We start from the raw sequence: 27,743 nt of genomic DNA on the forward strand, positions 1-27,743 counted from the left end.
TGTCCTGGACTTCTGGACAACAGGATTTTTCCCAGCCTTCTGGGAACTATATTTGAACCTAGTGGTGGCCAATATAATGCATACCTTTCAATACAGCCCCCAGCCTTGAGTATGTTAGCGGACATGGGAGTGCAGTAGAGTGACTTTGCTCGGTGCATCTTTCCCATCTCATTCTGCTCTTTAGTGCTTACAGCACTGAAAAGTTATCAGGTAGCTGACAGCTGGAAACTGAGTTAGGAACAGGGTGACCAGATGTCCCGATTTTATAGGGACAGTCCTGACTTTTGGGTCTTTTTCTTATATAGCCTCCTGTTACCCCCCATCCCCTGTCCCGATTTTTCACACTTGCTGTCTGGTCACCCGAGTTAGGAAGGCGTGGAGAGAAGCCCACTCTGCCATATCTCTGTTCCCAGACACTCTCCTTGTTAGCCCAGACTTTCGCTCACACATGAATCACCTGGTAGCTGCCAGCTTCAGTTTCCACTTGATCTGGGAGCTGAGAGAGACAGTTCCAGTCCCCAAAATGAAGTTGAGGCATTGTCTCAAATGGAAAAGGGGGAGCGTGCGGATGGGCAGAGAGTGTGTGGGGAAGGGAGGATCCTGCTAGTTAAAGATCAACATCAATATTAATAGCAGTGGTTGCCAGACCTATGGGTGTGGTTACACAATACCCTTTGTCATCCCAGGACATGCAGCCAGCTTGGACACTGCTAGTAGAGAGAGCTCCAGCTGCAAGAATCCTGATCTGGAATTTGAATCCCCAAAAATTCAGAGCTGTTTGGATCTAGGGTTTACCATTAGCCCAATATATAGAGATGGGCCCAGATTCAAAATCCAGATCCAGGGTTGGATTCAGGCCCATGTATCCCATCCCCTCCCCCACAAAATTCAGGAGTGTTTGGAACTCAAGTTTTGGTTCATCCCCATATTTAATTATTTGAAGCATTTAAACAAAATCCTTGTTAACAGACTGTCAGCAAAATCATCTGCTAGGTCAAGCCCTTGATTTGAGTCCAGCTTATCCACATAAGGTAATGGAAAACAATGACTCACATCCTTAGTAGACTGGCTCCAAAGTTTGTGTTCGCATCTTTGTAATGAGACCACTATAAAACTGTCACATCAACGCTCTGTAACTCACTCCAACGGCACAATGAATCCACGGATGTTAGTGTGCATTGATTTTTCACTTCTGGGGAGAGGAGCCCATGTGCCTCTCTGGCGCAGAGAGGACGCTTGCCCTGCAGGGCTAGGGAAGCAGGCAGAGGTGGCAGAAGCTCGCTTTGAATGGGGGGTAGCCTGAAGTTTGGGACAGAGTATGCACTGAGGAGCCTGTGGTCAAGGTGCAGATAGAGCTTGGGCAGTGGCAAGTGCTCTGGCAGCTGCAGAAAGTCAGAACAGAAAGGTGAGCAACTGTTTCATTCAGTAGCCAAGCCAGAGTAGACTGTGTCACAACACTGGGAGCCTTGCTCTGTTACTGAAAGACAGTTTGATTTGACTGGTTTCAGAGTAGCAGCCATGTTAGTCTATATCCGCAAAAAGAACAGGAGTACTTGTGACACCTTAGAGACTAACAAATGTATTTGAGCATAAGCTTTCGTGGGCTAAAACCCACTTCATCGGATGCATGCAGTGGATTTGATTTGATGTTCAGAAAGAGAATAAAGGCTTGCAAGCTGTGGGCCAGTCGGATCATTCAAAGACTGTTGTTTTTGCCAGAAAGGTAAGCAACAGTTTAACTTGCGAGCCACATCAAAATAGGCTTTATAAAAACAAATTACTGAGTCAGAATAAGTCCATGTACATATATGCAGGAAAGCACTTGATGGAGAGATCAGAGAATGACCCAAGTTTAAAAGCATTCCAGCCCCATCAGGCTATTCTGTACTGGGCTAAAGGAGACCAGGAACAACATATATTTGGCAAAGCCATGATCACTGAACAGGAACAGCTGGTTGCTGGCAGCACTAATGGAGAGCTAGCCAAGTGCTGTTCTTTATGATCAGAACTAGATTTCAAACCAGATGGACATTATCCATAATGATATTTAGATGTTAGCATTTCTACTTGAATGTCAGATAAATTATTACATAGTCTCAGACTGGTGGTGGACGTGGCATTTTAATTTGTAATAAAGTGAGGACAAATATAAGACCAAGTGAGAGTCAGACACTAAAAACAAGAGAATAGAATTGAGAAACCCTGGCATAATATTCCAAGACAGAACAAAGTGAATGCAGAGAAATCCCATTAGACAAAAGTATTTCATTGTAATTTACCTGAGAGAATGAGACCCCAGCCTGAAAATTAGGACAGTCGCGTTTTTTGAGGGACGACCAAATCTGAAGTCATAGCTGTCTGCCTTTTTCCCCAGCTTGCTGCTCAATGATGCATATTATCTGAGATAAAGACAAATGGAACTATGTGCAGACAATCAAAAAACAGAGTGAAAACCTTACAGTTTTGTAGGTGTCTGAGTCAGCGTCTTGACAGTAATAGCCAAGTAAAATGTTCCTTTCAGTATACCACAGCTTGAAAGCAATTTTCAGGAGACATGAGATTTTCTCAGCTCTGATTTCCTTTTTGTTTCAGTTTTGTGAATTTCAGAGCTCACAGGGAGAGTGACAGCACTTGTTAGATTCTGGCCTAGTGCACCAACTGCCATACAAGCTTTCCTATCAAACACCTCTGTTTACGCACAATCTTCTGTGAAAGATCTCCTCTGATTCCAGTCCTAGGCTCCCTGCAGCTCTGCAAATGCACCTCAATCATGACCTGCAGTACCCTCTATGTCAGAGCTGGCTCATGGGCAGCCATGCTTAGAAGTCAGAGCCAGAGCCCACAGTCATAAGATAGGAGTCAAAAGTCAGCCGAGTCAGGACACCGGGAGGTCAGAAGCAGGAGATAAACTAGAAGTCAGGAGCCACAAGTCAGATGCCAGGAAATCCAAGCTAGCGGAGCAGAAGCAGATGGTAGCAGGAGTGGGTAGTACGAGACTCACAGACCAGAGGGGAGCCCAGTTGTTCAGACAGCTTCCTGTTCTTGCTGCGGGCTTAAGTAGGGCCAGCAGGCCAATCTGTCACTCTGGGACTCTGCCAATCGGGCATCAGGGGTGGACCCTCACACTGGGACTGGGCTTCCGGGGTCTCAGGTAAGCTGCTGCCAGGTAGATGGTTGGAGCATGGCTGCTTCCATGAACCTTGCAGGCCCAGGTATGAGGCCTGTGAGTCATAACACCCGGCTATTCCAATTATCAGCTTCACCTACTGTACCTCAGTCCTGTGTCTGGTCTACACCTAAACCCTAAGTTAACCTAGCTTTGCCACTCAGGGATGTGAACAATTCAGTCCCCTAAGAGCTGAAGTCAAGCTGACCTAAGCCCCAGTGTAGACACTACTAGGTCAATACCTGTGCTGCTGTAGTGTTTCTAGTGCAAACATACCCCTAATATATAACACCCTGCTGTTCTACTCTTACTTCTTACCTGACTCGGCTGCTGCCAGTAGTTTCCTAGGTTTACTGAGCTATTTTTAGTCACTTGCAAAAATTCCAGACCCGCTAAGACCCATGATTTGCCTGTAAAATTATTTGGACTGACAGAAGTTAAAAACCAACTTGTGCTCACACTGAAAAATTATAGTACTGTTATACCTTGGGCTATATTTTACACTATCAGAGTGGAAGGACTGAATGACTTTTCCTTCAATATTATAGTAATAATATTTGCAAGACAAGGTGGATGAGGTAATAGCTTTTATTAGACCCACTTCTGTTTGTGAAAGAGACAAGCTTTTGAGCTCTGTGTGGCTCAAAAGCTTGTCTCTCTCAACATCAGAAGTGAGTCTAATAAAAGATACTATCTCACCCACCTTGCGTCTCTAATATCCTGGGGGGACCTATTTAGCTACAACACTGCAAAGAGTAATGATATTTGGCACTTACAGCGCCTTCATTCATATATTGCAAAGCACTTTAGTGCACAGTAGGGCTAGTGGGACAGTTTCAAAATTTTGATGAGATTTTGATGGGTAAAAAAGAGACAAAATATTTGTGAAAATCATGACATGTTGTCCAACCAGTTCTAGGGGGTAATCTGTATTATCTCCTTTTGACAGAAAGAGAGGCAGAGGTACAGAGAGATTCAGACCAAAACTTTTTGAAAGCTTGGCAAGCCCAAAGAGTCATTTCAGAACTGGTAACCCAAAATCTTGAGCTGGCACAAAGTGTATTTTCACTCCATGCATCTGAAGAAGTGGGTTTTTTACGCACGGAAGCTTATGTCCAAATAAATGTTAGTCTTTAAGGTGCCACCGGACTCCTTGTTGTTTTTGTGGATCTACCCCTTGATACTTGAAAGTATGTGTTGTTTCCTCTTAGCCCCAATCTCTCATTACATGTCTCTTTGCTTCAACAGTGAGTTCTTTGGGACGGGCTGCACCTTCCTGTCTGGCTGGAAAGTGCCTAGTACGTAGTGGTTGCTACCATAAATAAATAATAGTAATAACATGGGTTTGAGAGCTCCACCAGGATTCTCTGCCATTCATTTACTCAGAGATGGCTGATTTCAGCAGCTACATTGAATGGAGCGCTCCAGACTGTTGGGATTTTCCTGTCTCCCTCTTCTCAGTCAAGCAGATGGCCCAGTTAGGACACAAGGTTTGAGTGCTCAGTAGGCTGACAGCCTGGGGATCTGAAGAGGATGTTTGGCCTGACTGCCTGATTGATGCAAGAAAAGGGGGACAGCCTGTCAGGCTGGCTTGAAAGGTCTGGAGCAATTGCAGACGCACCATATTCAGGGAGCAAATATCCCTAGAGAAGCTGTCAGACTTGCCTCCCCTTTTAGATTAATGTTAGAACTCTATAGGCCTTGGGTCATTCATGGGTAACTGACCCAGTGAACAGTTTTTAGTTGCCACATATTGCAGGTATTAGGCTCCCAGCCACATTCAGTGAAAATCCAGTGGTTAAAGTTTATATCAACTCGCTAACACAGCATTTCATTACGGCACTATTTATAATTCCTACCGCAACAGTGTCCGGGTGGCTCCTCATTGTCTTCTTGCTTATCTATACACTGATTATTATTCTCGCATGACAGAGCAATTGTGCAATGTAGGGTCTTCTCCGCTCAGTCCAGTTAGACCTGAAACAGCCTGGACATGATTTTACAAATATTAATCCTCAGCTTGCCACTGTTACCAGCTCTGACTGAGGGGTCTCCTGCTGGGGGACTGGCCTTTGCTTCACTGGGAAGAAGTCAACATGATCAGGGAGGGTGCTAGGAGGCCAGAAATATGGTGGGGGTGGAATTATAACCTTTCCTGAAGCACAAAATGGAGCTTACAGTGCCATCAACACCTGCTGCCTCCTAGGACCCAAAATCCACGTTCCAGGTTAGGCTGGCTATCACCTGGCAGAGGCCCACTGTGTAGAGAGCCAGGGAGGAAGTAAACCACAGAAAGCAGACACCATCATGAAGGACTGGGAGAAGGGTACACCTGCTCCTGGGAATCCCCAAGAGCACATATTGTGCCTGCCCTCATTTCGGTAATACCTCTGCATGTGAAGGCCTTCTCTCCACCTTGCATCTCCCCTGTGGATGCCTTTCCTCGTATGTGCTATGGCTTCCTGTATTAGCAATTGCTGCTGTGAAGGAGAAGGCTGCAGTTTACCATGCCTTGAATATTAGAGATCTGTGACCATGGCAATTAGCAAGGGACATTTTCCTTCCTCTTCCACCCAGGAGAAACCTGGCCCCATCGGAGATTCTGTGTCATGTGATTTCTCCAGATTAGAGATCCACTGATCTGTGAGCCTCTGTGCGCTGAGCAGATGCCAGCCACTCCGTCTTCAGCAATGGCCTGCAGCAACAGCAGCAGCAGGAGGACACACAGTGAGCGTTCAGCACCACGCATTTCTTCCTGCTAATAAACTACACCAAACAAATGAACTTCTCAGTTAATTGCACAACCTGAAAACCCAGCAGTTGTTTCAGAGTCATCCTGAATCTCTCAGCGCAGTAGAAAGTGGTAGGTCAGTTGTGGGGGAGGAAGTACAGGCGTGGGATTTGGCTGTAGGAATTTTATGCAGGTAGCAGTTTGTGTGTTGACAGTTATAAGCGGAAGTTGTTGGTTCTTTTCCTTAGATGACGTAAAAACAGTGGTTTTGATCTCATTAATTTTGCCCCATACAGGCCTGGAGTTTTTATGCCCCCCTCCTCCCCTCATATTCAGGAGGAAGCAGTAAAGTGGCTAGAGACTCACTTGGCTTCACTTAAAATCTCTTATCTGATCACTCGAGGCCCCACAAGAATTATAAGAACAACAGGCTGTGGAGTTTGAGTGGGCTGCCCAGCTGTGGCCTGATTGCTTTTTGGCTGAGCCAAACCTGAATGGCACTGCTGCCCCATGCAACAGGACACAATGCCACTCACTCAAATTTGGCTTGACCACCCCTCCATCTGATGGACGAGCAGCTGGGCCAAACCTGAGTGGTGCAATGCCATCCATTCAAATTTGGAGGATGTATGTTTAGGGGCTCATGAACCTCAGGGTTTAGGCTGCTGGTAGGGAAAGAGGGCGCCTGGCACAGGGACAAATCTATCCCCCCCACCCCGGCACACTTTAAATGGTGCTCTACAGCCCCTGAGAACAACCTTGTGTTGGGGCAGCGCAGTTGGGTGTGATATCTCGGATAGATAGATGAGTAAAGGTACAGGGAGAGGGTGAAAACTGAGTGTTTGGGGGGAATCTCAAAAACCTTCACAGGAAACTACCTGCAGCCATGCAGCCTCAGGCTGTGGTCTTCCCAACTCTCATCCACCAAGCACCATTTGGCCTGGTTAGCACTTGGAGGGGAGCCTCCTATGTATACATAGGAACACCTGTGTATTGTGGGAAGCGATGCTGATGACTCAGTAGAAAGCACTCTTCCCTAGGCCCGGTCTATGCTGGGTGAAAATGCAGGTGCAGCCCGTCCCAAAGAACTCACTGTTGAAGCAAAGAGGCAAGTAATGAGAGATTGGGGCTAAGAGGAAACAACACATACTTTCAAGTATCAAGGGGTAGATCCACAAAAACAACAAGGAGTCTGGTGGCACCTTAAAGACTAACATTTATTTGGACATAAGCTTCCGTGCATAAAAAACCTGCTTCTTCAGATGCATGGAGTGAAAATTACAGATGCAGGCATTATTATACTGACACGCGAAGAGAAAGGAGTTACCTCACAAGTGGAGAACCAGTGCTGACAGGGCCAATGCAATCAGGGTGGATGTAGTTCACTCCCAATAATTGCTGAGGAGGTGTCCATTCCAGGAGAGGCAAAATTGCTTTTGTAGTGAGCCAGCCACTCCCAGTCTCTATTCAAGCCCAAATTAATGGTGTTAAATTTGCAAATGAATTTTAGTTTTGCAGTTTCTCTTTAAAGTCTGTTCCTGAAGTTTTTTTGTTCCAGTATGTATGGCTACTTTTAAATCTGTTACAGAATGTCCAGGAAGATTGAAGTGTTCTCCTATTGGCTTTTGTATGTTACCATTCCTGATGTCTGATTTGTGTCCATTTATTCTTTTACATAGAGACTGTCCGGTTTGGCCAATGTACATGGCAGAGGGGCATTGCTGGCACATGATGGCATATATCACATTGGTAGATGTGCAGGTGAATGAGTCCCTGATGGTGTGGCTGATGTGGTTGGGTCCTCTGATGGTGTCGCTAGAGTAGATATGGGGACAGAGTAGGCAATGAGGTTTGTTACAGGGAGTGGTTCCTGGGTTAGTGTTTCTGTGGTGTGGTGTGTAGTTGCTGGTGAGTATTTGCTTCAGGTTGAGGAGCTGTCTGTAAGCAAGGACTGGCCTGCCTCCCATGGTCTCTGAGAGTGAGGGATCATTTTCCAGGATAGGTTGATGAGGTGCTATAACAAATTTAAAAGTAGCCATACTTGAACAAAAACCTTCAGAAACAGACTTCAAAGAGAAACTGCAGAACTAAAATTCATTTGCAAATTTAATACCATTAATTTGGGCTTGAATAGAGACTGGGAGTGGCTGGCTCACTACAAAAGCAACTTTGCCTCTCCTGGAATGGACACCTCCTCATCAATTATTGGGAGTGAACTACATCCACCCTGATTGCATTGGCCCTGTCAGCACTGGTTCTCCACTTGTGAGGTAACTCCCTTCTCGTCGCGTGTCAGTATAATAATGCCTGCATCTGTAATTTTTACTCCATGCATCTGAAGAAGTGGGTTTTTTACCCACAAAAGCTTATGCCCAAATAAATCTGTTAGCCTTTAAGGTGCCACCGGACTCCTAATACATACTTTGACCTTTCAGTGTAAGCATCACAACCACAGTGGGCCACCAAGAGAATTCTTTGTGGGTGGAGACCTTGCGGATGAGCCCAGGGACGTTGCTCCATGCATGGCAGAAGGCATAGAGGCATTTATTGAGATGCTGACAACGTGGCAGTCAGGGTGGAAATGCTGGCAGAGTGGAGGAATGTTGGGGCAGCTTGAAGTGAGATCAGCTTGGATAAGTAGGGAGGGGCAGAGTTATAAAGAGCTTTCTAGGTGGTGATAAAAAGTTTGAATTTGATGTGCTAGCGGGTAAGGAGCCAGTGGTGGGCTTTAAAGAGGGCAGTGACATGATCAGATCAATGGGCAAGCAGATGATGACTTGCTGTGGCATTTTATATAGAGTGGAGAAAGGCAAAGTAGGCTTTGGGGAAGGCAGAGACAGAGATGTTGCTGTAACTAAGATGAGATATAATGAAGGCCTGGATCAGAGATTTAGCTGTGTGAATGGAAAGAAAATGATGGGTCTTGTCGGTACCGAGGAGGAGGAAGCAACATGATTTGGACGTAACCCAGATGCAAGGGAAAGGGAGCAGCCAAAAATACCCCAGGTCATAGGCGGGAGTCAGAGGGAGGGTAGTGATGTTGCAACAGTGACAGAGGAGGTAGAAGTGGACAGAGTTTGGGAAAGAAGATAAGGAATCTGGCTTCTCCCATGTTAAATTCAAGCCGACAAAATCTTCCAGAGGAGATGTGGGATGGGATGGAAGGGGCCTGGCTAGGACTGGAGAGATAGATTTGTGAATTGTCTTCAGAAATTAGACAGAGGAAAGAAAGGTTCTTACTTTGAAGTGACAGTTTGACTTTAAGGCAGCTCCATTGGCTTTTAAAGCCCTTAATGGAGAAGGGACTTGGCTATATCTGAGACTTCTTCCTTGAGCTGCTGCTTCATGGCAATCTGCATTGTTCGGACCCGACTCACCTTTCAGCTTTCCCCATCCTGCATTGGCTCAGCAAGGTGAAGGGCTGTTTGCAGAGGTGGTTCTGAGGGTGTGGAATTCCTGCCCTTGCTGCCTCTGCCTGGGCCTGTCCTTCCCCATGGCACTAAACAGTGATAGAACAGGTTTCAGAGGAACAGCCGTGTTAGTCTGTATTCGCAAAAAGAAAAGGAGTACTTGTGGCACCTTAGAGACTAACCAATTTATTTGAGCATGAGCTTTCGTGAGCTACAGCTCACTTCAAACACTCCCCTGCAAAACAAAGTATTCAAATGTAGGGCCAGGTTGCAGCCAGCCCCCTTTTAATACCACTTTGGCTTTCTAATATCATAGTTGGTTTTATATGGTATGTTTTATGCCATTGTAATTATTATGTGTGCCAGATTCTGCTGTGTTACAGCAGTGTAATCTCAGAGCAGCCCTGGTTTACACTAAGGTAAGCGTGAGCAGGATTTGGCCTGCACCCTGCAGCAGAGGGATTCTCCGTGGGCCAGCAGGTGCCTAGAGATGCAGATAAGGAAATTAGGAACATAACCCGCTTAGGTTCCCTTGAAAATCCCACTAGGTGCCTATGTGCATCGTTAGGCTCCTAAATACCCGTGAAAACCTGTCCCTATAAGTACAGGTGAACTCCTATCAGCCAAACCCTGATTATGGAAAATACAGAGGATCCCAGATTTTGGAAATGTCACCACAAACCAGAATTCCAATTTCCTGAAGTTCCACTATGTCCCCCCGCCAATTGTTCCAAACCCTGCCTCCTGTTTCAAGCTGGGAGGAGCAGCCTCCATGGTGAAAGTAGGGGGAGCCTTTCATCTCACTACATTGTTTCTTCTTTCTCCTCCCTTCTTCCCACCCCTTCTCTCAGAAATGGAAGATGAAAGGCAGTTTCATTCAGCACTTTGTCAGCGGCCTCTGTCTGGAAAACCAGTCCAGCAGGGTGGTGACCAACCCATGCCAATCGGATAGATCCGGCCAACAGTGGGAGCTGCTACAAGCCACATGATGGTAGCCCGGAAACTTCTCTCTTTCTTTTTGCATGAGACTTGGGGAATGGAAGGGGTTAGGGTGGGGAGTAAAGGTTTATTATTTCTAACGCTAATGTTTCGATTGTGATCATCAGCAAGTCACCATTTCAGCTGAACATTCACTGCTTTTGAACTTTTAAGGAAGAAGTTAGGGGAGGGGGGATAAGAAGTGGCACTGAAATTGATCCATCTGTTTCTTCTTTGCCGTGACTGACATCCTCATACAACAGCAATCAAAGGTAAGAGAGGGCACAACCCAATAGCCGAATAGAGCTCGGAGCAACAAGTACTGAGTAACAGCTCTCTCCTTTCTTTGCATTGAACTTTATGATCTTCAGTCCTGTGGATTCCATGTAACCAGTGGTCTTGACAATGCTTCTACAGACTCTTGGTGGCTCCTGGGCTCCACTGACTTTCCTCTATAACATCTTGTGTTATTTGTGTGTGTTGTCTCGAACTGCTGCAATGAGGTTGCTTTGTGGGAAATGCAACATAACTAATGCATGGGTTGGGAGATGGGCAGTGGATCTGAGGGGCAGGGACTGTGTTGGGACAGGGCCTAGCACACTGGGGCATCATTCTTGGTTGGTCAGTCTGCAGACACTGCCATTGTACACATAATTTGTAGTATGGATGGAGAATGGGCAGAGGAGGGGTAATGGATGCAGGGGGGGAAGGTTTGTATTTGTGCAGTGTTCCACTGGATCATGTCAATGTCATTCCTTCCAGAGTTTCTTTTTACAGCTTCCCATTTCCTATGGGAAATAGCCATGATGGTCAGGAAGGCTTCTGTGGTGAGATCTTAGAGAGGCCAAATACCATTGCTGTAGGTGGTAATCCAAACCCAACTCTCATTAACCAGTCAGATTGGTGTGCTTCATATGACGGAGTCCTAGGATAGGATGCAAGCTTATTATGAAATGCCAGTATCTGTATAACAGCCCCTGCTCTTATACCCTACACCCAGGGAACCGGAGAAATAGCCAGGCTTTAGTTTGTGCATTTCCTTCCTCCCCCAGTGTTACTCTGCTATGAGTTGACCTGACATTCAGAAAATGACTGGCTAAATTCTGGGATATAGGAGGTTGCTGGAGGTTACTCTGAGACTGATAGATCTGATGCTACAACCGCTAGGAAATGTCCATTAAGCCCCACCCCGAAGGCATTCCACGGCACTGCACTGACAGCGTGTGTTGGTGTATTCGGTGATGACAGGCCAAGCAATGTGGAGGGAGCCAATATCGCTCCCTTCTGCCTTTCCTCAGCTGGGATGCACTAACACAGAGAGAGTGCAATCCCCTGGGTAATTACTGTGTTCTTACTGGGGGTTATGCCAAAGGAGCGCAGTGAAGTGTGTGTGTGTGTGTGTGTGTGCACATGCACATGCGCTGTCCATGTGAATACAGCCTGGGGTAGCAGCTCTCCTTTTACTAACCTTCACCCTCTCTCAAAGACAGGCAGCTAAAAGATTTGAGGATTTTGCTGCTCTTCTTTCATTAGCTCTTCCCAGCCGAGAAGACCAGCTTTTCCCTCCAAAGGGTTAGTACTCACCCACCCACCTTCCCTTTTCTGAACCCACTCCCCATTCCATTAGTGCTCACACTAAGGCATTTCCTTGTGTTCTCTCTCACTTCTAAATGGGGATGCATACAGTCCAAGTGTTTGGTCACTCGCACCCCAACCCTTTTTGTTTTCATCCATGCATAGGTGGAGAGGGAGGGCAAGAATTCACCCTGCTGCTATTGGCACAAAGGGGCTCTGATCACCAGAATCTGCCATTCCTAACCCTTCACTACCAGACAGACAAGGTGTGCCCGTAAAGGCCTCCAGTTCTTCTTTTACTTAAATGAATATGGTGTGGAAAGGCCTGGTACTGAGAATACTTGTGTATCCCAAGTTGTGAAGGCGTTAGCAAAGCTGAGCCTTTCTCTTTTTTATCCAGGAGACCAAAGGTCTCCTAAAGAAATAGCATCAGGATACAAATCCATACATTAAGAACAATCAGTCTGTGCTACATACCTGAAGTTATAAAAATAGGGGAAACGCTAAAAATTTAGTGAATTTTCCTTACTTATGCTGTTTGCTTTCTGTAAATAGAACAGCCAGTTTCACTTTCTGTTTCTAGTTAGTATCCCTTTTTGTTTTCTGGGAGCCCCCCAGTTGTGTGTCAGGTTTGAGTTTCCAGAGTTGCAGGAGGTGGTTTACATCTGGAAAAAAGCCAAAATTGTTTTAATTGACAAGCCTATTAAACCCTTTGTATTGCTGTTGGATTTTGTAATCCCCACAACCACCACTAGAACAGGGCAAATATAGCAAAACAATGAGCGTATTTCTTTAAATTCTAAACAGCTGTTTGCTTTGACCATATCTGTGTCTTCTTTTTAATTCTCTATTCACAAATGATTTAGTTGCACACTGGAGAACAGTAGCTCTTTGTACCTGTATCTGCATGTGAATAAGAGTGCTGATATGAAAACAAGAGGATTCATCATTTGCTATTATTCTTCTGTTTAAAAAAAAAAAGTTTGTCATCCAGACAGGTGGCAGAATCCATACCTGAGCAGTAGACAAAGCAGCAGGAGTCTGAACGTTTGGGTTCTTTTCTGACTCTGCCAAAGTGTGTGACTTTGAGCAAGTCACTTAACCTCTCTACACTTCAGTTTCCCTATTTTAAAAATGGGGAAGAAATACAGAACCTATTTCATATGGGTGCCATGTGAATTAATTCATTAGTGTTCATAAAGTGCTTTAAGATTTTCAGATGACAGGTGCTCTAGAGGTGCAAAGTATTTATCCTTTATTAGCTCTTGTTTTGTTTTTCCAGCATATTGAAAACTGGAAGTCCTTGCTGGTTCAGGATAACATTCACTGGCTGATATTTCATTTCAGTGTAGCTAGTCATCTTAGTAATGTCCTTGGATGAATCTGATGAGTGATCTGCGTAGCGAATGAAAACTCAGGCGGCCATTCCCCACTCCCAGTTGGGGCAAGTTCCATTTGGTGCAGCACTACCTGTATGGGAGGAGGGAGTGCTGGGCAGAGTCCAGGTGTACTGCTGCCTTCTCCTCCTGTGTCCTGCAGAGATGCTTCAGTGCCATGCAAGTGCACATCAGAAGGATGAAGAAGAGCAAGGGCAAGGTCTTAGAGACAGAGAAAGAGAGAATGAATACAGGGAAAAAGAGGAAGAGCCAGGCATGTTCTTAGGATTTATGGGGCCCTATGCAGTATTATTAAACTGGTGCCCCTATGCTCCACTGAAGGAGGTCCCCAGCTGGCTCCAGTGTGACCCCAGTGTGGCGAGGGGGCACAGCCACCACCCCCACATATGGACCCCCAGAATCTCCCCCGCCCCTACAGCCCCTAGCCACTCCTGGCTCACCCTGAGCATTTTGACAGGAAGTACCAAGCAGTAACACCACCACCAATAATACAAGCGTGTGTGTGTGAGAGAGAGAACTAGTGCATGTGAGAGAGACAGAGAACCTGTGTGCGTGTGAGAGAGCGACTGTGTGTTGGGCTGTGTGACAGAATGTGTGTTGGGGAGTGCGAGACTGTGTGTGTGTGACAATCTGTATTGGGGGACTGTGACTGGTGAGAGGCAGAGTGCACGTGGGTGTGAGAGCCAGTCTGTGTGTGTGTTAGGGAAGTGTGAGAGACAGTGAGCGCACTGTCACTTGAAGCCCCCCCCCCCCCCCCCCACGCTCTCTCTCTCCCTCTCCCGCTCAGCCACCCGCCGCTGATTCCCGTGGAAGTTTCGCTCCCCGGCCCGGCCCCCACCGGAGAGCGAGCAGCGCAGGCAGGCGGGGTCCAGGGAGGGACTCCGCTCTGGGCCCGCTGGGGCTGGGTCGGCAGAGCCGGAAGCGGGAGCCCTCAGCCAAGCGGCTGAGAAGCAAGCGAGGGAGGGGGCGGGGAGAAGCCCGCCGGCTGAGCGCGGGGGGGGCGGAGAAGAGAGGAGACCAGCCGCGGCCCGCGAGGGGAATGGTGCTGCACGCAGCCGCGTGTGCCTAAGGGCGGCGCTGGGACGAGGCAGCATCGGGAGAGGGGGCGGAGAGAACAGAGGGAGAGGAAATGAGAGCAAGGGGGAGAGGAAAACTGAAGGAGCGAGCGAACGTGGGACAGCCAGGCCCTCGGGAAAAAAGATAAAGTCCTTCGCATCCCAGCCCCAGGCAGGAGGCGCTGCTTCAGGCAGTGGGGAGCAGGGAAGTCTAACTTACCTGGCTGACAAAACTAAAAGGAAGAAAGATTGAGAGGAAGTGGCTGGTAATTTCTTTGTGTGTTCAAATGCTTGTAGACTGCAGCTTTTTGTCAAAATAGTGCCTAAGGAGACCCCCTGCGCTTCCCTATTTTCCCACCCTGCAGGTTAATATTCCTTGCTAGCAACTTATTCGTACCCCTGAGCGACGTAAGTTATGCCAACATAAGTGTTAGTTGCATCCGATGAAGTGAGCTGTAGCTCACGAAAGCTTATGCTCAAATAAATTGGTTAGTCTCTAAGGTGCCACAAGTCCTCCTTTTCTTTTTGCGAATACAGACTAACACGGCTGCTACTCTGATAAGTGTTAGTGTGTCCATAGCCTTCCGCGTGAGACAGGGAGAGAAGCGCTGTCTTACTTGCAGTTCCCTTTTAAGAATTTGTCTGGTAACTCCACTGGGGGCTAAAGCCAGCTCTAACTCCACCTCCTCAAACAAAACAATTGCGGAGGGTTTCTCTTTGTGAGGAGACCCTCTGAAGAAACGTTGCTACTGGCTCTGGCTCCTGAGCCCTGTATGTATGGAGTCTCCACGTTCTGAATCTTCCAAGGTTGCTGTTTGACTAAAGGTCAGTCCTGGTTCAAGAGCTCCATTCACCAATAAATATTCCATGCAAAATCAACCCCAAGTGATTTCCTCATTGCCTGCACTGGGTGTCAGGCCCAGAAGTACCTGCAGCACTGCATGCTAACAGAAGGCTGAATTCCAAAATATAACTCCCTCACACATCTTTGGTGATTTACATTACGATCAATCAATCGTTTGCAGATCTCCTGTTTGATTGTCATGATCCTTGATAAGGAACCAGTACAGAGTGCTACTTCTTTCCATTTCAGACAAACCAACCACCTTCCCAAAGCAGTTGAGGACTCGTCTAAATCGGTTATAAATGTATTTCCTCATAGATCTTACGTGAGGGATGTGATCATCACCCTTTCCACACAGGGTGCTGCTTCTGCTAGTCCAATTCCATTAGTGCCATATCTTGAAGCCCTTTCTCAGTCAAAGCTCCCACTGACTTCAGTGGGAGCTTTGGCTGGTAAAAACCTCACGGTTTGCCCCTCACTTTGTAAAAACAAACAATCAGAACAAGTAGTGACTGGTTGTTGTTTTGCCTATTGACTTTGGACATACATCTAGACTATGAGGAAGAGCTTTCAGATTAATAGAAGAGAATGTCCTTAAGAAAGCGCTTATTAAATCAGATCATCCAGTGTAATTTCATGTGCAGTGTGCCAGGTGATTTAGAGTTTATTTAACAGGAGCTAAAACTACAGCTGTACAGAAATCAATTTCAAAGAGTTTATTTTCTTTCACTTGGTTAAAAAGTTTTCTTTGCCAAATGTAGTTTATGTGAAACACAGGTTGTTTTTCCTTTTTTTCAACAAAGCATGTGCCAGAACTTGTCTATTTAAATGCCTGGAATAAAATCCACTTTGAAAAAAGCGTTCAGACTCTTTATTTTCTTTGCTTTCTGTGAAGCAGGGGTTCCTTCTCTGCTCCCCTTGCGGTTTAGCTACGTTGTGGCACTTGTAACTGCTCCTCCGCAGATGCATCCCAGAATCCTTTGCCCGGAGTCCCAGGGCACTTCAAAAGAAACACTGCAGGAGTTGACTTAGCGATTTATAGGGTGCTCCTGGCAACTAAAGAGAACTAGTCACAAATAGCATAGCAAGTCCCTTTTAACAGGCTAGGAAGAAGAGCATCCTTTCTTTCCTGCAGCACAGAAGTAGTTGTGGAGAGCAGTTAACATTAAGCTACTACATCAGCAAAAAATCTTCCATGAACAGTATTTTCACAGAGCCTCTCCTCATTAGACTGTCTCCCCTTGCCACCCAGATCTTCTCACCTAAAGCTGCAAGCCTTTCCCTTACCAGGCCATCCTTCTGCCCCTGGCTTGGGGGAGAGGAGACATCACTTACCCCTGTGGAGCTGCTTAGAGACATACATTAGGTGCTCAGGCCTTTTCATGCAGTTTGATTCCCCAGTTTCTTCCAGAAGTAATTCTACAGGATTCCTCTTGCCACCACCAGCTTCCCTGAATGGCTCAGCCAGAGCTTCCATTTTGAAATTTTGGGTTTAGAATCAGGGCTTAATCATGGCTGCCTGTTGCTACACCTGGGTGGCTCTGGCCCTGTGCCACTCCAGGAAGTGACTGCCTGAAAGGGGGAACTGGTTTCAAGCTTCCCTGGAACTTAATAGAAGTGAGAAGACCCAGCAGTCCCTCCTCAGGCTGGTAGGTATCATATCTTGTATTTGATGTTACATGGGTGTGCTGAACAGCAAATGAAGGTGTTTTGAAATGCAGTGGGAACTCCAGGTCTTGGCTGGGCTGCAGGATATTAGCCCAATTTCTCTACATGTGTACTGAGATTTGCAAGCTCCTTAGAACCTAGGAAGCTGAGCAAACATTCACTGAGCCTGAAGGCTTTTAACAGGCCCTATCCAAGGAAACAGGCACGGCTTTCCCAAGGGCCAAACTGGCTGCATCTGACCTGGGGAATGCGGGAGGATGATTCCCTCCTCCTTGTAGAGACGGGTTAGGCATATAGAACAGTGTAGCACAGGCACCGCTTGCAAACGAGTATTACTCCTGTACCAGCTTCCCTGCCTGGGGGGAGGGCAGGGCTCAGCTCGGCTCTGCTCCATTTCACTGTTGTAAGGTCCCTTAGGGATGTTATAGCGGTGACCCCAGTTTGAACAAAGTCATGCTGGGGCTGGACAGGCTGAGAATCAAGGGGCTGTACCTGGTTCCCTGGCAGCCTCCACCCTACTGCTGCACTAAGTGGAGTCTAGGCACAGGAGAGACTCAAGCTCATTGTCACTTTTCTGACAAATTAATCCATAGGCGTCTGTATCTCACCACTAAGTAAGCAGTGTGGCCAAAACAGCTGAGAAACTTAAGAGTGAGGTAACCTCCTTCGTACACTGGAAATCACTCTGGGAAATGATCAAAGTAGCACTTGGTAACCTGCAAAGCTTTGGGTCAGAACTGTCCCTTCTTTGAATGGCATCTGTGATTTCTGGTTGGGATATGCTTGGTACTGTGTAATGCAAAAAGGCAGAATAAACCCAACTCCATCAATATCCTTCTGTTCAGTCACCATGGGAGAAAAGACAACAAAATAATCCACCCCGGGGGGGGGGGGGGGGGGAACTATTTTTTAATAATGATTTCAATGGATACCAACTACTATGGTTAACATTTCCATGGAAACCAGCGCAAAACACTTACTGCCATCTGACACTGAACTAAGCCAGTATAAATACAGACTGTATCCACTTGCACATGAGCAAACCTGGGCATAAAGGGATCCTCTCATAAAATTAACAAAAATGAGTGACCAGGGCATAATTTTTCCTCCAATCTAAAATCACATACGCACAAACCCCTCTTACCTTTTTGATGCCTCCAGTCCCTATGACTTTGTCTCCACTTGCTCTTCCCCAGGCCTCTTTTCCCCACCACCACTCACAGACTGGTTTCTCCAGCCACCAGGATTCCCTCAGGTCCCCACACCCTTCTCACCAGGCTCCTGAGTCTTTTCGAACCTCAGTTTGGCAGCAGGATCTCAGTGAGGGCTCTCTTTCTAAATGCCCAAGGCTTTCTTCCACCTCACTTTGACTGCTGGCTGGGCCATGACTTCTCTTGTTCTTAGCACTGTTTTGTGCTCTCACAACCTTTGTTCCAACCTCCTGATATTCTCAGTCTTCAGATCAGCTGCTGGCACATTGGTTCATTTGTCCTTGGTGCTGCCTTAGGCTACCACAGGTGTCTCTCCAGCCTCATGAGTCTCTCCTGACTTTTACACAGGATTTCCTTAGTCCTACTTCTCTCTTCTATCTGTCCCACTCATCTGTTCCTTCAATAGCTGGGTTACCATAATTGGTCATCTTATAAACCAACCCTACTTGCAATGAATGATTTACACTGATAGATTTATGCTCACATTTTAATATTGAGGAACCCTCTTAAGTTTCAAGGACATAGGACAATTGCATAAGAAATTCAGAGGACCGGATAACTTGTATCACAGTGCTTGATCTTTTGCAAGATTATTGCTCAAATACAAGATAGTGTTTCCTATCTAGTCTTGACTCCAGGTGCACGACAGGCAGTTAGGCACCCTGCTGTATACACAAGCATTTACTGTTGCATTTGGCTGAAATGAAAAAAGGTGGGAAATGTCAACGTGAATAGCTCTGACATTATCCAAATGAAACGTTTTGATTTTTCAGGCTAGATTCATAAGGGGATTAAGGTGCCCCTCACAAAACAGAGGAGGCAGTGATGGTAGTGCACCTCCCTCCCCACCCTTAAGAGAACAGACCAGTGGTTAGACCTCTCACCTGGGGTGTGGAGACTCAAATTCCAATTCGGGAGCAGATACTGGAACCCGGGTCTCCTCCCCTCTCACCTGAGTGCTCGAACCACTTGGCTACTCTGGAGAAGGGGGTCGCCACCATCTCCTCCTCTCTGCCTAGTCATTCTAGCTCTGCTTTTCCTTTGCTTTTGTCAAGAAGGTTTAAAATGCCAAAAATAAAACGTCTCATTTTGTGATGGGAAAAAAATATTTTGGTTTGACCTGAAACAAAAACTTTCTGACTTTTTTGATTAGCCAAAAATTTTAAAAAATCGGTTTTGGCTCCACCTGAACGCTAGGCTAACAGAAAAATCAGTTATTCACCCAGCTGTCGTGTGTATGTACACACACTCATCCATACAAACTCCCATCTACACAGCCTGGGAAAAATTCTACTCACTTGCTTTTGATAATTATAGATTATCATGGAAAAGGGCAGGCATGTAAATCTTATTCCTGGCAATTTTCTTGGCAATTTTGTACAGCTATATAGGTGCACACAGAGTCCACACTGAAAGATCACTGTGCTAAGGCGGAATCTGTCACAGAAATGAAACACCACCTAGCATATGGCTTGCATTGTTCAAATAGTAAACAGAGAAGCAGCTTATGCAACCATCACAATGGTGTCTGAGTGCCTTAGAACCAGCAATAAACAGAAGAGGTACCAATCAGCAGAGAGAGATTTACATTTATTCTTTGTATTGCTGTAGTGGCTGGGACCCCACTGTGCTAGGTGCTGTGCAAACTGAACAAAAAGACAGGCTCTGCCCCAAGGAGCTCACAATCTAAGTATAAGACAAGAGACAACAGATCAAAAATACATTTATTTCTATGGTATAAATCACTTTGTGAGGCTCTGAAACAAAGCAATGGTCAAGTGAGTGCGTCCAAGTCATTTTTATATAGTGCTCAAGACCTTTGTCTTCTCTCACATTGGAAAGACTGCACCTTGACTAGCACGGCACCCCCTAACACCAGGCTGGGACACAAGAGCTTCCCCTACTGAATAGCCAGTACCACTTCTTGGAGAACATGGGGTTTGCCTTGGAAGTCTCCCATCCGAGTACTGGTTTGTGGAATCTGAGAGGATTAGTCCAGAAATATTAATGGCTGAAAAGGATGTTAAAAATTTGACAGCTGTAGCTGTGTACAAAACCATACTGAACTGTTTACCTAATGCATAGAATTACAAAGCGTGAGAATTCAAGTTGGTTCTTTCAGAGCCCCTCTCAAATAACTTAAAGTGTTTAATGCAGGAATTTTTAGCTTGCTTAAACACACTATTCCATGGTTTTGTTTGTTTACTTTAAATGTAGTGGCTGTATGTTATAACACCATTGACAAAGACAACCCAACTATGTCCTTCTAATTATCCCAAGTTAAAGTGTCTTCTCTCTTTTCTGTCTAGGGAGACAAAAGCAATGTTCAAGGAGACCCATTTATTACCAGAGCATTTTTCAAGGCAAGGAGTTGCTGGAAGCTTTTTCCCTCCTAAGCAATCTAAATGCTAAATAGATCTTTAAAATAATTACTTTACATAAGACAAGGAGTCATTTTCCCCTGCAAAACACCTGATGCTCATTAGCAACATTTAATGTATCACACATCACCTCTGTGTAAATGAAACTTTCTTGGCTTGGGTTTGCCAGGCATCTGTGAAATTCTGAACCTTTCTTGAAATGCTAGGAAAGCCACTTAGGCACCAACCGTTACTCGTCAAAGAAAGACTGGTTGCAAATGTTCATTTCCTCCAAATTGTCTTGCATTTTGTCTCCCAGCCCTGTTTTTATTCATCAAAGTTAATTATTTTTAGTGAAAGATGCCAGATTGACTTGGAGCCCAGTTCATCATGGTGCCAGAGATGAACTCAATACAAGGGGGTAGATCTCCCCTTTCATAGGCCAGTATAGACATAGGATTGGGCACCGGGGGCTGCCTGTGGCCCCCATGGGCCATTGTGGCTGCCAGGAATAGCCAGAGTGAAGCAATACTTTGATCACGTCTCCTTTCCTCAGGAATGCCTCTAACACACTCCCTGTAGGTAGGACTACTGTGGAATTGAGTAGAGCTGTTATTCTGGCTTGATCCCAGCCAGGCAGCCCCCTATATCAGGGAACATCCCCAGGAGATGGCTCTGCTGGCTGTGCCATGAGATCACAGGGCAATCACGATTCAGGCCCCCTGATGTAATAATGGAATACATTAATAAGGAAAAGGGCTCTCTGAGGAATTTACGAATCTTGTCCTGTAAAACAGGCATGGCACAAGTGGCACCAATGCAAAGTTCCTCATGCGGCCCTGCAAGTTACCCCAGACCTGATCCAACAGTGGGAGGGTAATTTGATGTCTGTGCTAAGATGACCAAGAATTATGTCAGTTAGCCCTGGTGGCACCTGTTCATTAGGAACAAGGACTAAAACTTCCACCAAACAGGTTATCAGCCTATACCAGATTTGAACTGGATACCTAAAGGTAAAAGAATCTCTGTTCTGTTATCAACCCCTCCAGCTCTGCAGTGCCACTTCCAAATAGGAGGAGAATTCCTTCCACTGTAGGCTCTCTATATAAAACAAAATCTTACTGTCAAACCCCACATCCACACAACCTTTCTGTTTACATGTCAGCAACTCAAAATGCTTCTCTAAACAGAAAGAACTGGTGTGGTGTGAAGAAGAGTCTGTGACTGACATTGCAACACCTCATCAAAAATTAGAGCTGCAATTGCCCTAGATCTTCTCCTTGTGCATATTTGTACAGTAGGTGACTAGTCTCATCCTTTTGCAGATTGTAACATTCATCAGCGCTTGTAATCAGTCCTCCTCAGGTGCACTCAGAATCCCTTAAACATGTTCTCTGAGTGTTTCCAGGGACACCACAGAGAATAAATTTGTTGGCTTAAGGAGCACTTCTCAGGAAGACCAGGTTGTAAGTGGCTGAGACAGTTGCTCCAGCAGAAGAGCAGAGACAAGGAATGTGAATGAGAGAGTGAACTTCCAATCATGGCTACTACTGATGACCTACATGGCTGGGGAATATGATCCCAGGTTCAGGACCACAGCTGTACATAAATTATAGTAAGGACTCCTTAGGGACACACTATGTTGCAATAAATAAATACCCACACCCTTTTCAATAATTGGACATAAAACTTAGAGGAAAACATTTACACTGACCTGTGCATTACCTGAATAACCCATACTGGGGTGAATTCACAACTCGTGTAAGATTTTGATGGAGCTTTGCCACCACTCATAACATGGAGGACCAGTTTTTTTCAAAGGGATCACACAATTCTGCCTCCAGTTGTACGAATGCAGCTTTGCACACACAAAGTCTCATGCACACATTTTTAAAGCATAAGTATTTACACACTCAAGTGACAGAATTTACATGTGCAAAACCCATCACGTGCATGTATCATCATGCTCAAAGTGCACAGGCAGGTGTTTATGTACAAAATTGTCCAATATACAAGCAAAGGGCAGATAATAATGATTTCCAGAAGTTCCATCCCAATATGTATATCTTAAAGCCCCTGCATTCAGCACACTGAAGTTCAGTTGTGGTAGCCTGGAAGTAGAAATCACCAAAACGTCACTAAACTGAAGAGGATTTTCATTCCTCTGTTTACACCTGGGACTAAAACTGCCCAGGGTGGATCAAAAATAGAGTCTTGACTGCTCCTGCTAAAAGGCAATGCTTTGCGCTCCTAGACCATCTTGTGTCTAACGATCATGCCTCCCCCCCCCCCCAGTGACATAAAACATTATTTTTATCCCCTCCCATGGATAGGAAAACTGAAAAACAGAGTTTGTGACTTGCCTGAGGTCACATAGCATGTCTGTGGCAGAACTGGGAATAGAACCTAGATCATTTGGCTTCAAGTCATATCATTAGCTATGCTCCCTCCATATATCTTCATGTACAACTCCTCAAAGTTTATTTAGTTGAGTAAAGTGTGCTCGACTATCTGGGTTGGGGGTGTAACGCATTGAAGGCAAAGTAGTTGTGGTTTTCATCCCAGTCTAGATACTCTGTGAGATGGCTGAAGCTTTTATCTGAATCGAGTTCATGGGACACTTTTGTTATTTTGCATTTACATAACTGTGTTTGTAATGCTATCTGTAACCTTCAAACGAGTTCAGAATCTCCACATAATATTGTCTCAATAATAAAAGTGAGTATAAAACCTGAAAGACCAACGCTGCTCACATGGGGGTGGGTTGGGGCTACTGGAGAAAGATGTAGGAGGATGGAGTTGGTACTGACAAAAACAACCCAAAATGTATTTGTGTGTGGGAGGGGGCATATTCAGGGCTTCTTTCACAGGCCAGGGCCCATGTCAGCTGATCTGTTAAATCGTGTCTTAATCTACCCCTAGTTCTAGCAGTATAAAGAAAGGGAAACCGCAGTAGAGGTGCAATGTGTTTCCTAGCAATGAGCAAATGATCAGAGAGACTCAGAAAGCTGGAAATCTTTAAAAGGTTTTAAGATGCAGATCAATTTTCTCTGTGCTTTCACTTCTAAGTGGGCAAGATGCATATCTCTGGGTCTTGCCATTCATTACATGGACCCAGATGATGTTTCCATAACAGAGTTTAAATTCCCTAGACATAGGAGTCAAAATATTCGCAACAAGCAACTGCCAAAGCCTAGCCAATGCCAGCTGGACAGTACCTGAGAGAGTGCAAGTATTAAACTTCAAAGAGCCATGAATTCCTTTTAATTAATTGCCTTTAGTTTTCTGTCCAGCAAACTAAGAGCTGCCACATTAATAGCCCAGACACTTTAAAAACCACTTAATGCCACTTATCTGTGGTACCACTTACAGTACTATTAAAGACTCTTGAGGGAGGGAGGGATTATTTTTTGTCTTTCTCCAGCCTATTAGTAAATGCTACTTTGATCTCTAACGGCACCTGCTCAGTTAGTGATCACATTGGCCCCAATGGTCCCTTCCACCACCTGATGCAGAAAGAAATCAAACCAGTGGAAAAACTATGAGAAAAATGTACAGAGAAAAGGCAGCTACATCATGTGCAATAATTCTGCTTTACTCTCATCAAATCTATCTATGCACTTTATTGCCTCTGTGAAACATCTGTGGAAGCCATCAGTCTAGTGAAAAATGGAGGCAGGTCCAGGGAGTGTTGGGCAGGAAAAGTCACTTTAAGCGCTATGTCCCCACCTCAGTGGCTCATGTGAAGTAACAAGGATTAGTTAATGCTACTCAGGCCTGGTGGTGGCCTGCTAATCAACAGCAATGATGCCATTGTGTGTGTGATAGGAATTGAACCGAACCCAAAGAAAAGTCCTGGGTGCTTAGAGTTTGGGGCAAGGTTTCTTGGCCATCCCTATTTCCTCCCTGCTTGCACTGCAGAGCTCAGTGCACATAGCAGCCACACACACGGGGAAGTGCTGTTTGTTCGTTCTCCAGGTGTTTTTGCTTTGGACAGAAACATAAGGACCATGGCAATAGAATAGCAGGTTTACTTTAGATTATGCTGATAGTGCAGGAGGTGGGATGACAGGACTGACTAGCATATGTACAAAGTTCATATTGCTAGGTAAACCCCCGCTGATGCTCTAGCAATGAGCTGGGCTAAGAAGCAAAGCTTGTTGTATTTGTATGTGTCAGACTCAATCTGAGCACGATTAAAAAGAAGAAAGAGAGCTATAAAGTGGAGCAGTGCCCAAAACTCAGCCCGCTAACCTGGTCACACAAGCATAATTCAGATTACAGTAATAAGAGCACTAATTGCTGATGTCCCATGTTTCCTTGTAACATCTCCAGATGGGCCTTTAATTAACTTCAGTGATTTTCAAATATAGTGCAGGTGAAATGATTAACAGATCATAATAAAAGCTGTCACTCATCATATGCAAAACCAAACATTTCCACTCAGGACAAGTGATGAATCCACTTCTTTGGTGTTCGATCAAACATCAGCTATTGCTATTCATCCAGTGCTAAATAAAATTACAGCAGACAAGACAGTGTGTGAAAAAAACTTTATAGGACTAGTAGCAATGCTTTAAAAGCAGTTTCTATTTCAAGTGATCATTCTTAGGCTAGCTGTAGGAAGTAAAAATATGTATTTTACAAAGATGCACTGAGGTCAACATTTTAATATCTTGCTTAAAGTTAGGCATCTGAATAAGTGGATTTTCCGAGGGGCTAAGCACCCACAGTTCCCACTGCTACTAGTCTCAGCAGAAGTGTACATGCTCTTGCATAAGTTAATGACACCGCAGGAAAAGATCCTACGAAAACAGCAAGATTGAGAAACCAGATATCTTTATGCTTCCACCATTCTACTGGGTCAGCAGACCCCATGGGCTCCAACAGATACAAGGATGGCTCCATAATGGTTGAGGAAACCGGAACCTGAAATTACATTTGTATCCCAGCAACCACTGCCTTTCATTGTCGATCAGAGTTTTCTTGATGGGCTGTTGGATTGCATTTATTTGTCCAGCAAGGCTCTGAGTGTGATTGCATTGCAGAGATTTGTGCTGGACCTGAAATATTATAATTTAATGTGGATTATAAGAAAGGCCCTTCATTTTCGTTTTGTTTAAAATGTCTAGGGAATTTCAGTGAAAAATGAAATAGATGAAAATTGGTGCAAAAAATTAACCAGCATTTTGGGGTAAATATTGGGGGGAGGATAAAAAAAAGAGGGGGAAAAAAAGTTTACTACTGTGGTTTATTTATTTAACTGTATTTAGCTGCCTAATACATATCACCACTAGATGGCAGCCAAACATATTGAGATACTGTAACAAATAATTTAATATAGTTTGATGTTGAATTTAAATTGAACTCACACACACTGCATGCCCCCTATGAGTTTATGAAACATTATTTCTAAGCCCCCTTACAAATAAAACTTTTCTTTTCTAATATACCAACAGTAATCTGTTGACTTGATATAAGGCGCTTCACTGTTAATTCCGGAAGTCCTAGGTAGCATAGGCCCCAAACTTTGGGTGAAAAGCAGTAACAGCTACTAGCTTGCACAAAACCAGGGAAATTTTTGGTAAAAATCAGTAATATCTGAAAACAAAGGGCTTTGATTATAAATAACTGATATACTTTATTCTAATTCAAAATGGCTGAAGACAGAAGTATTAATTTTTTCTGGTTTCAGTGTAATTTTGCTTGTCAGAAGTTTCCATGTTTAAATGCATGTTCAGTGTCCACACTGCTAGTAGCGTCATAGAAATGGTCTCTGTGTAGGTCTAGTTAATGAGGTGATGCAAGTGCTGTTTATAAAACTGGGTTGTCCTTTTTCTGCTTCCTTGTGATGTATAAAGAAGGTTGGAAAGCTATTTAATTTTTCTGCTTGGTTGGTTTTTTTTTTTTTAAACATTAGAACTGTCAGGTATGGTCCACCATGGGGTTGCTGGAGTTTTCCTTGAGGTGCACGTATTATAAGCTCTCTCCTTTGAAGATGTAATGTTGAATCTTTAACAAAGGCTTCCTTTCTCCAAACGTTAGGCATTGGAGTTACAAGTAAAGCAGACTGGCAACAACTCCCTTCTCCTCAGTTGCTCTGCTTTCAGTCTCTTGATACTTGTGATGGCAATTTCACAACCTCTTCACTTACTATATTCTTCCACGATATTCCAGATTTAAATTTTTTATTTCCATCTTTCTTTATCCCTCATAAAGCACTACAAAGGGGACAAACCCAATTTTGTTTCCTTTGCAGGTCACCTTTACCTCTTCAAAAGACTTGGTATGCTGCCTACCTCTGCACTACTGCAATGTGAAGGGGGAAGCTAGGTGGCATTTAACTCTTCAGAATAAGACACTCAAAGCCTGTGGTATATGGTAACTTGAGTTCTATGTTGAATGACCTGGTTTATGGGCAGGCTTAGGGCTTTCTGCAGGCAGCAAAATTTGGAACGATGGCAATGATGTAGCTAAAGTGGCTGACAATATTCTGTCCCCTTCTCAATGGATTGCTGATTAATTAAAGCATCATTAATACAGCACAATCTATCACTTCTTGGGCACCCTGTAAAGCATCTGAAGCAGCCATACCAGTACGTGCTTATTCTTGGATGTTTACTTTCCTGTTACTGTAATTAACAATATACTGTAGAAAATGTGATTAACATTGATTTGTATTGAAATCAAATGATTTTAAAAGTAGTTTTGTCAAATAAGCAGAAAAATCAATTGCAAGATAGTTGAATTGAATACAAATCAAATTTGTCCCATCTTGATAAAATTTGTGAGATATGCAACAGTGATCTTTAAGGTTATGGTTGCTACAGTCAAACATTAAAGATACTGCCCACTGAAAGCTAATTAATGAAGCAAAATCCAGGACTATGGTACTTATTCCTTTTTGAAGCTTGAGACAGTGAGAGAAACCTTGAGGCAGCACACCTGAATGAGGACATAACATTAGAGGTAACAAGTTGTGCTTTTTACAGATCTCAGACTAGCAATTCAGGCAAGGCAAAATTACTGGCTGTGCTTTGAAAGGCGCTTGGAAATACAGAAGTTCCTCTGCAACAGTGGCTCTCAAACTTTTTTTACTGGTGACTCCTTTCACATAGCAACCCTCTGAGTGTGATTCCCCCCCTTATACATTAAAAACACTTTTTTATATATTTAACACCATTATAAATGCTGGAGGCAAAGCGGGATTTGGGGTGGAGGTTGACACCTCGCGACCCCTGAGGGGTCCTGACCCCCAGCTCTACAACTTTAGTTAAGCATGCAGTACTATGACAAAATGAGTTTTTGGAATAATGTAGCTGGAAAATGCAGACAAGACTAGAGAGCC

At 44.7% G+C, this 27,743-nt stretch overlaps 1 protein-coding gene across 3 annotated transcripts in view; it reads left to right on the forward strand.

Moving 5' to 3' along the window:
• The window catches only part of GALNT16 (polypeptide N-acetylgalactosaminyltransferase 16), a 137,672-nt gene extending 110,999 nt beyond the window's left edge, over window positions 1-26,673 (forward strand). Inside the window, exons 15-16 of one of the 3 annotated variants that reach the window (XM_048855869.2) lie at window positions 10,159-10,298; window positions 26,655-26,673. In XM_048855869.2, the coding sequence (XP_048711826.1) occupies window positions 10,159-10,296 (138 nt within the window). In that variant the 3' untranslated portion in view covers window positions 10,297-10,298; window positions 26,655-26,673. Of the gene's footprint in view, window positions 1-10,158; window positions 15,653-26,654 lie in introns of those variants that run through there. The other 2 variants (XM_048855868.2, XM_048855870.2) reach the window with 2 other exon arrangements.
• Window positions 26,674-27,743: the final 1,070 nt, after the last annotated feature.

The sequence above is a fragment of the Caretta caretta genome, chromosome 6 (genome assembly GCF_965140235.1).
Source record: "Caretta caretta isolate rCarCar2 chromosome 6, rCarCar1.hap1, whole genome shotgun sequence".
Lineage (NCBI taxonomy): Eukaryota > Metazoa > Chordata > Testudines > Cheloniidae > Caretta > Caretta caretta.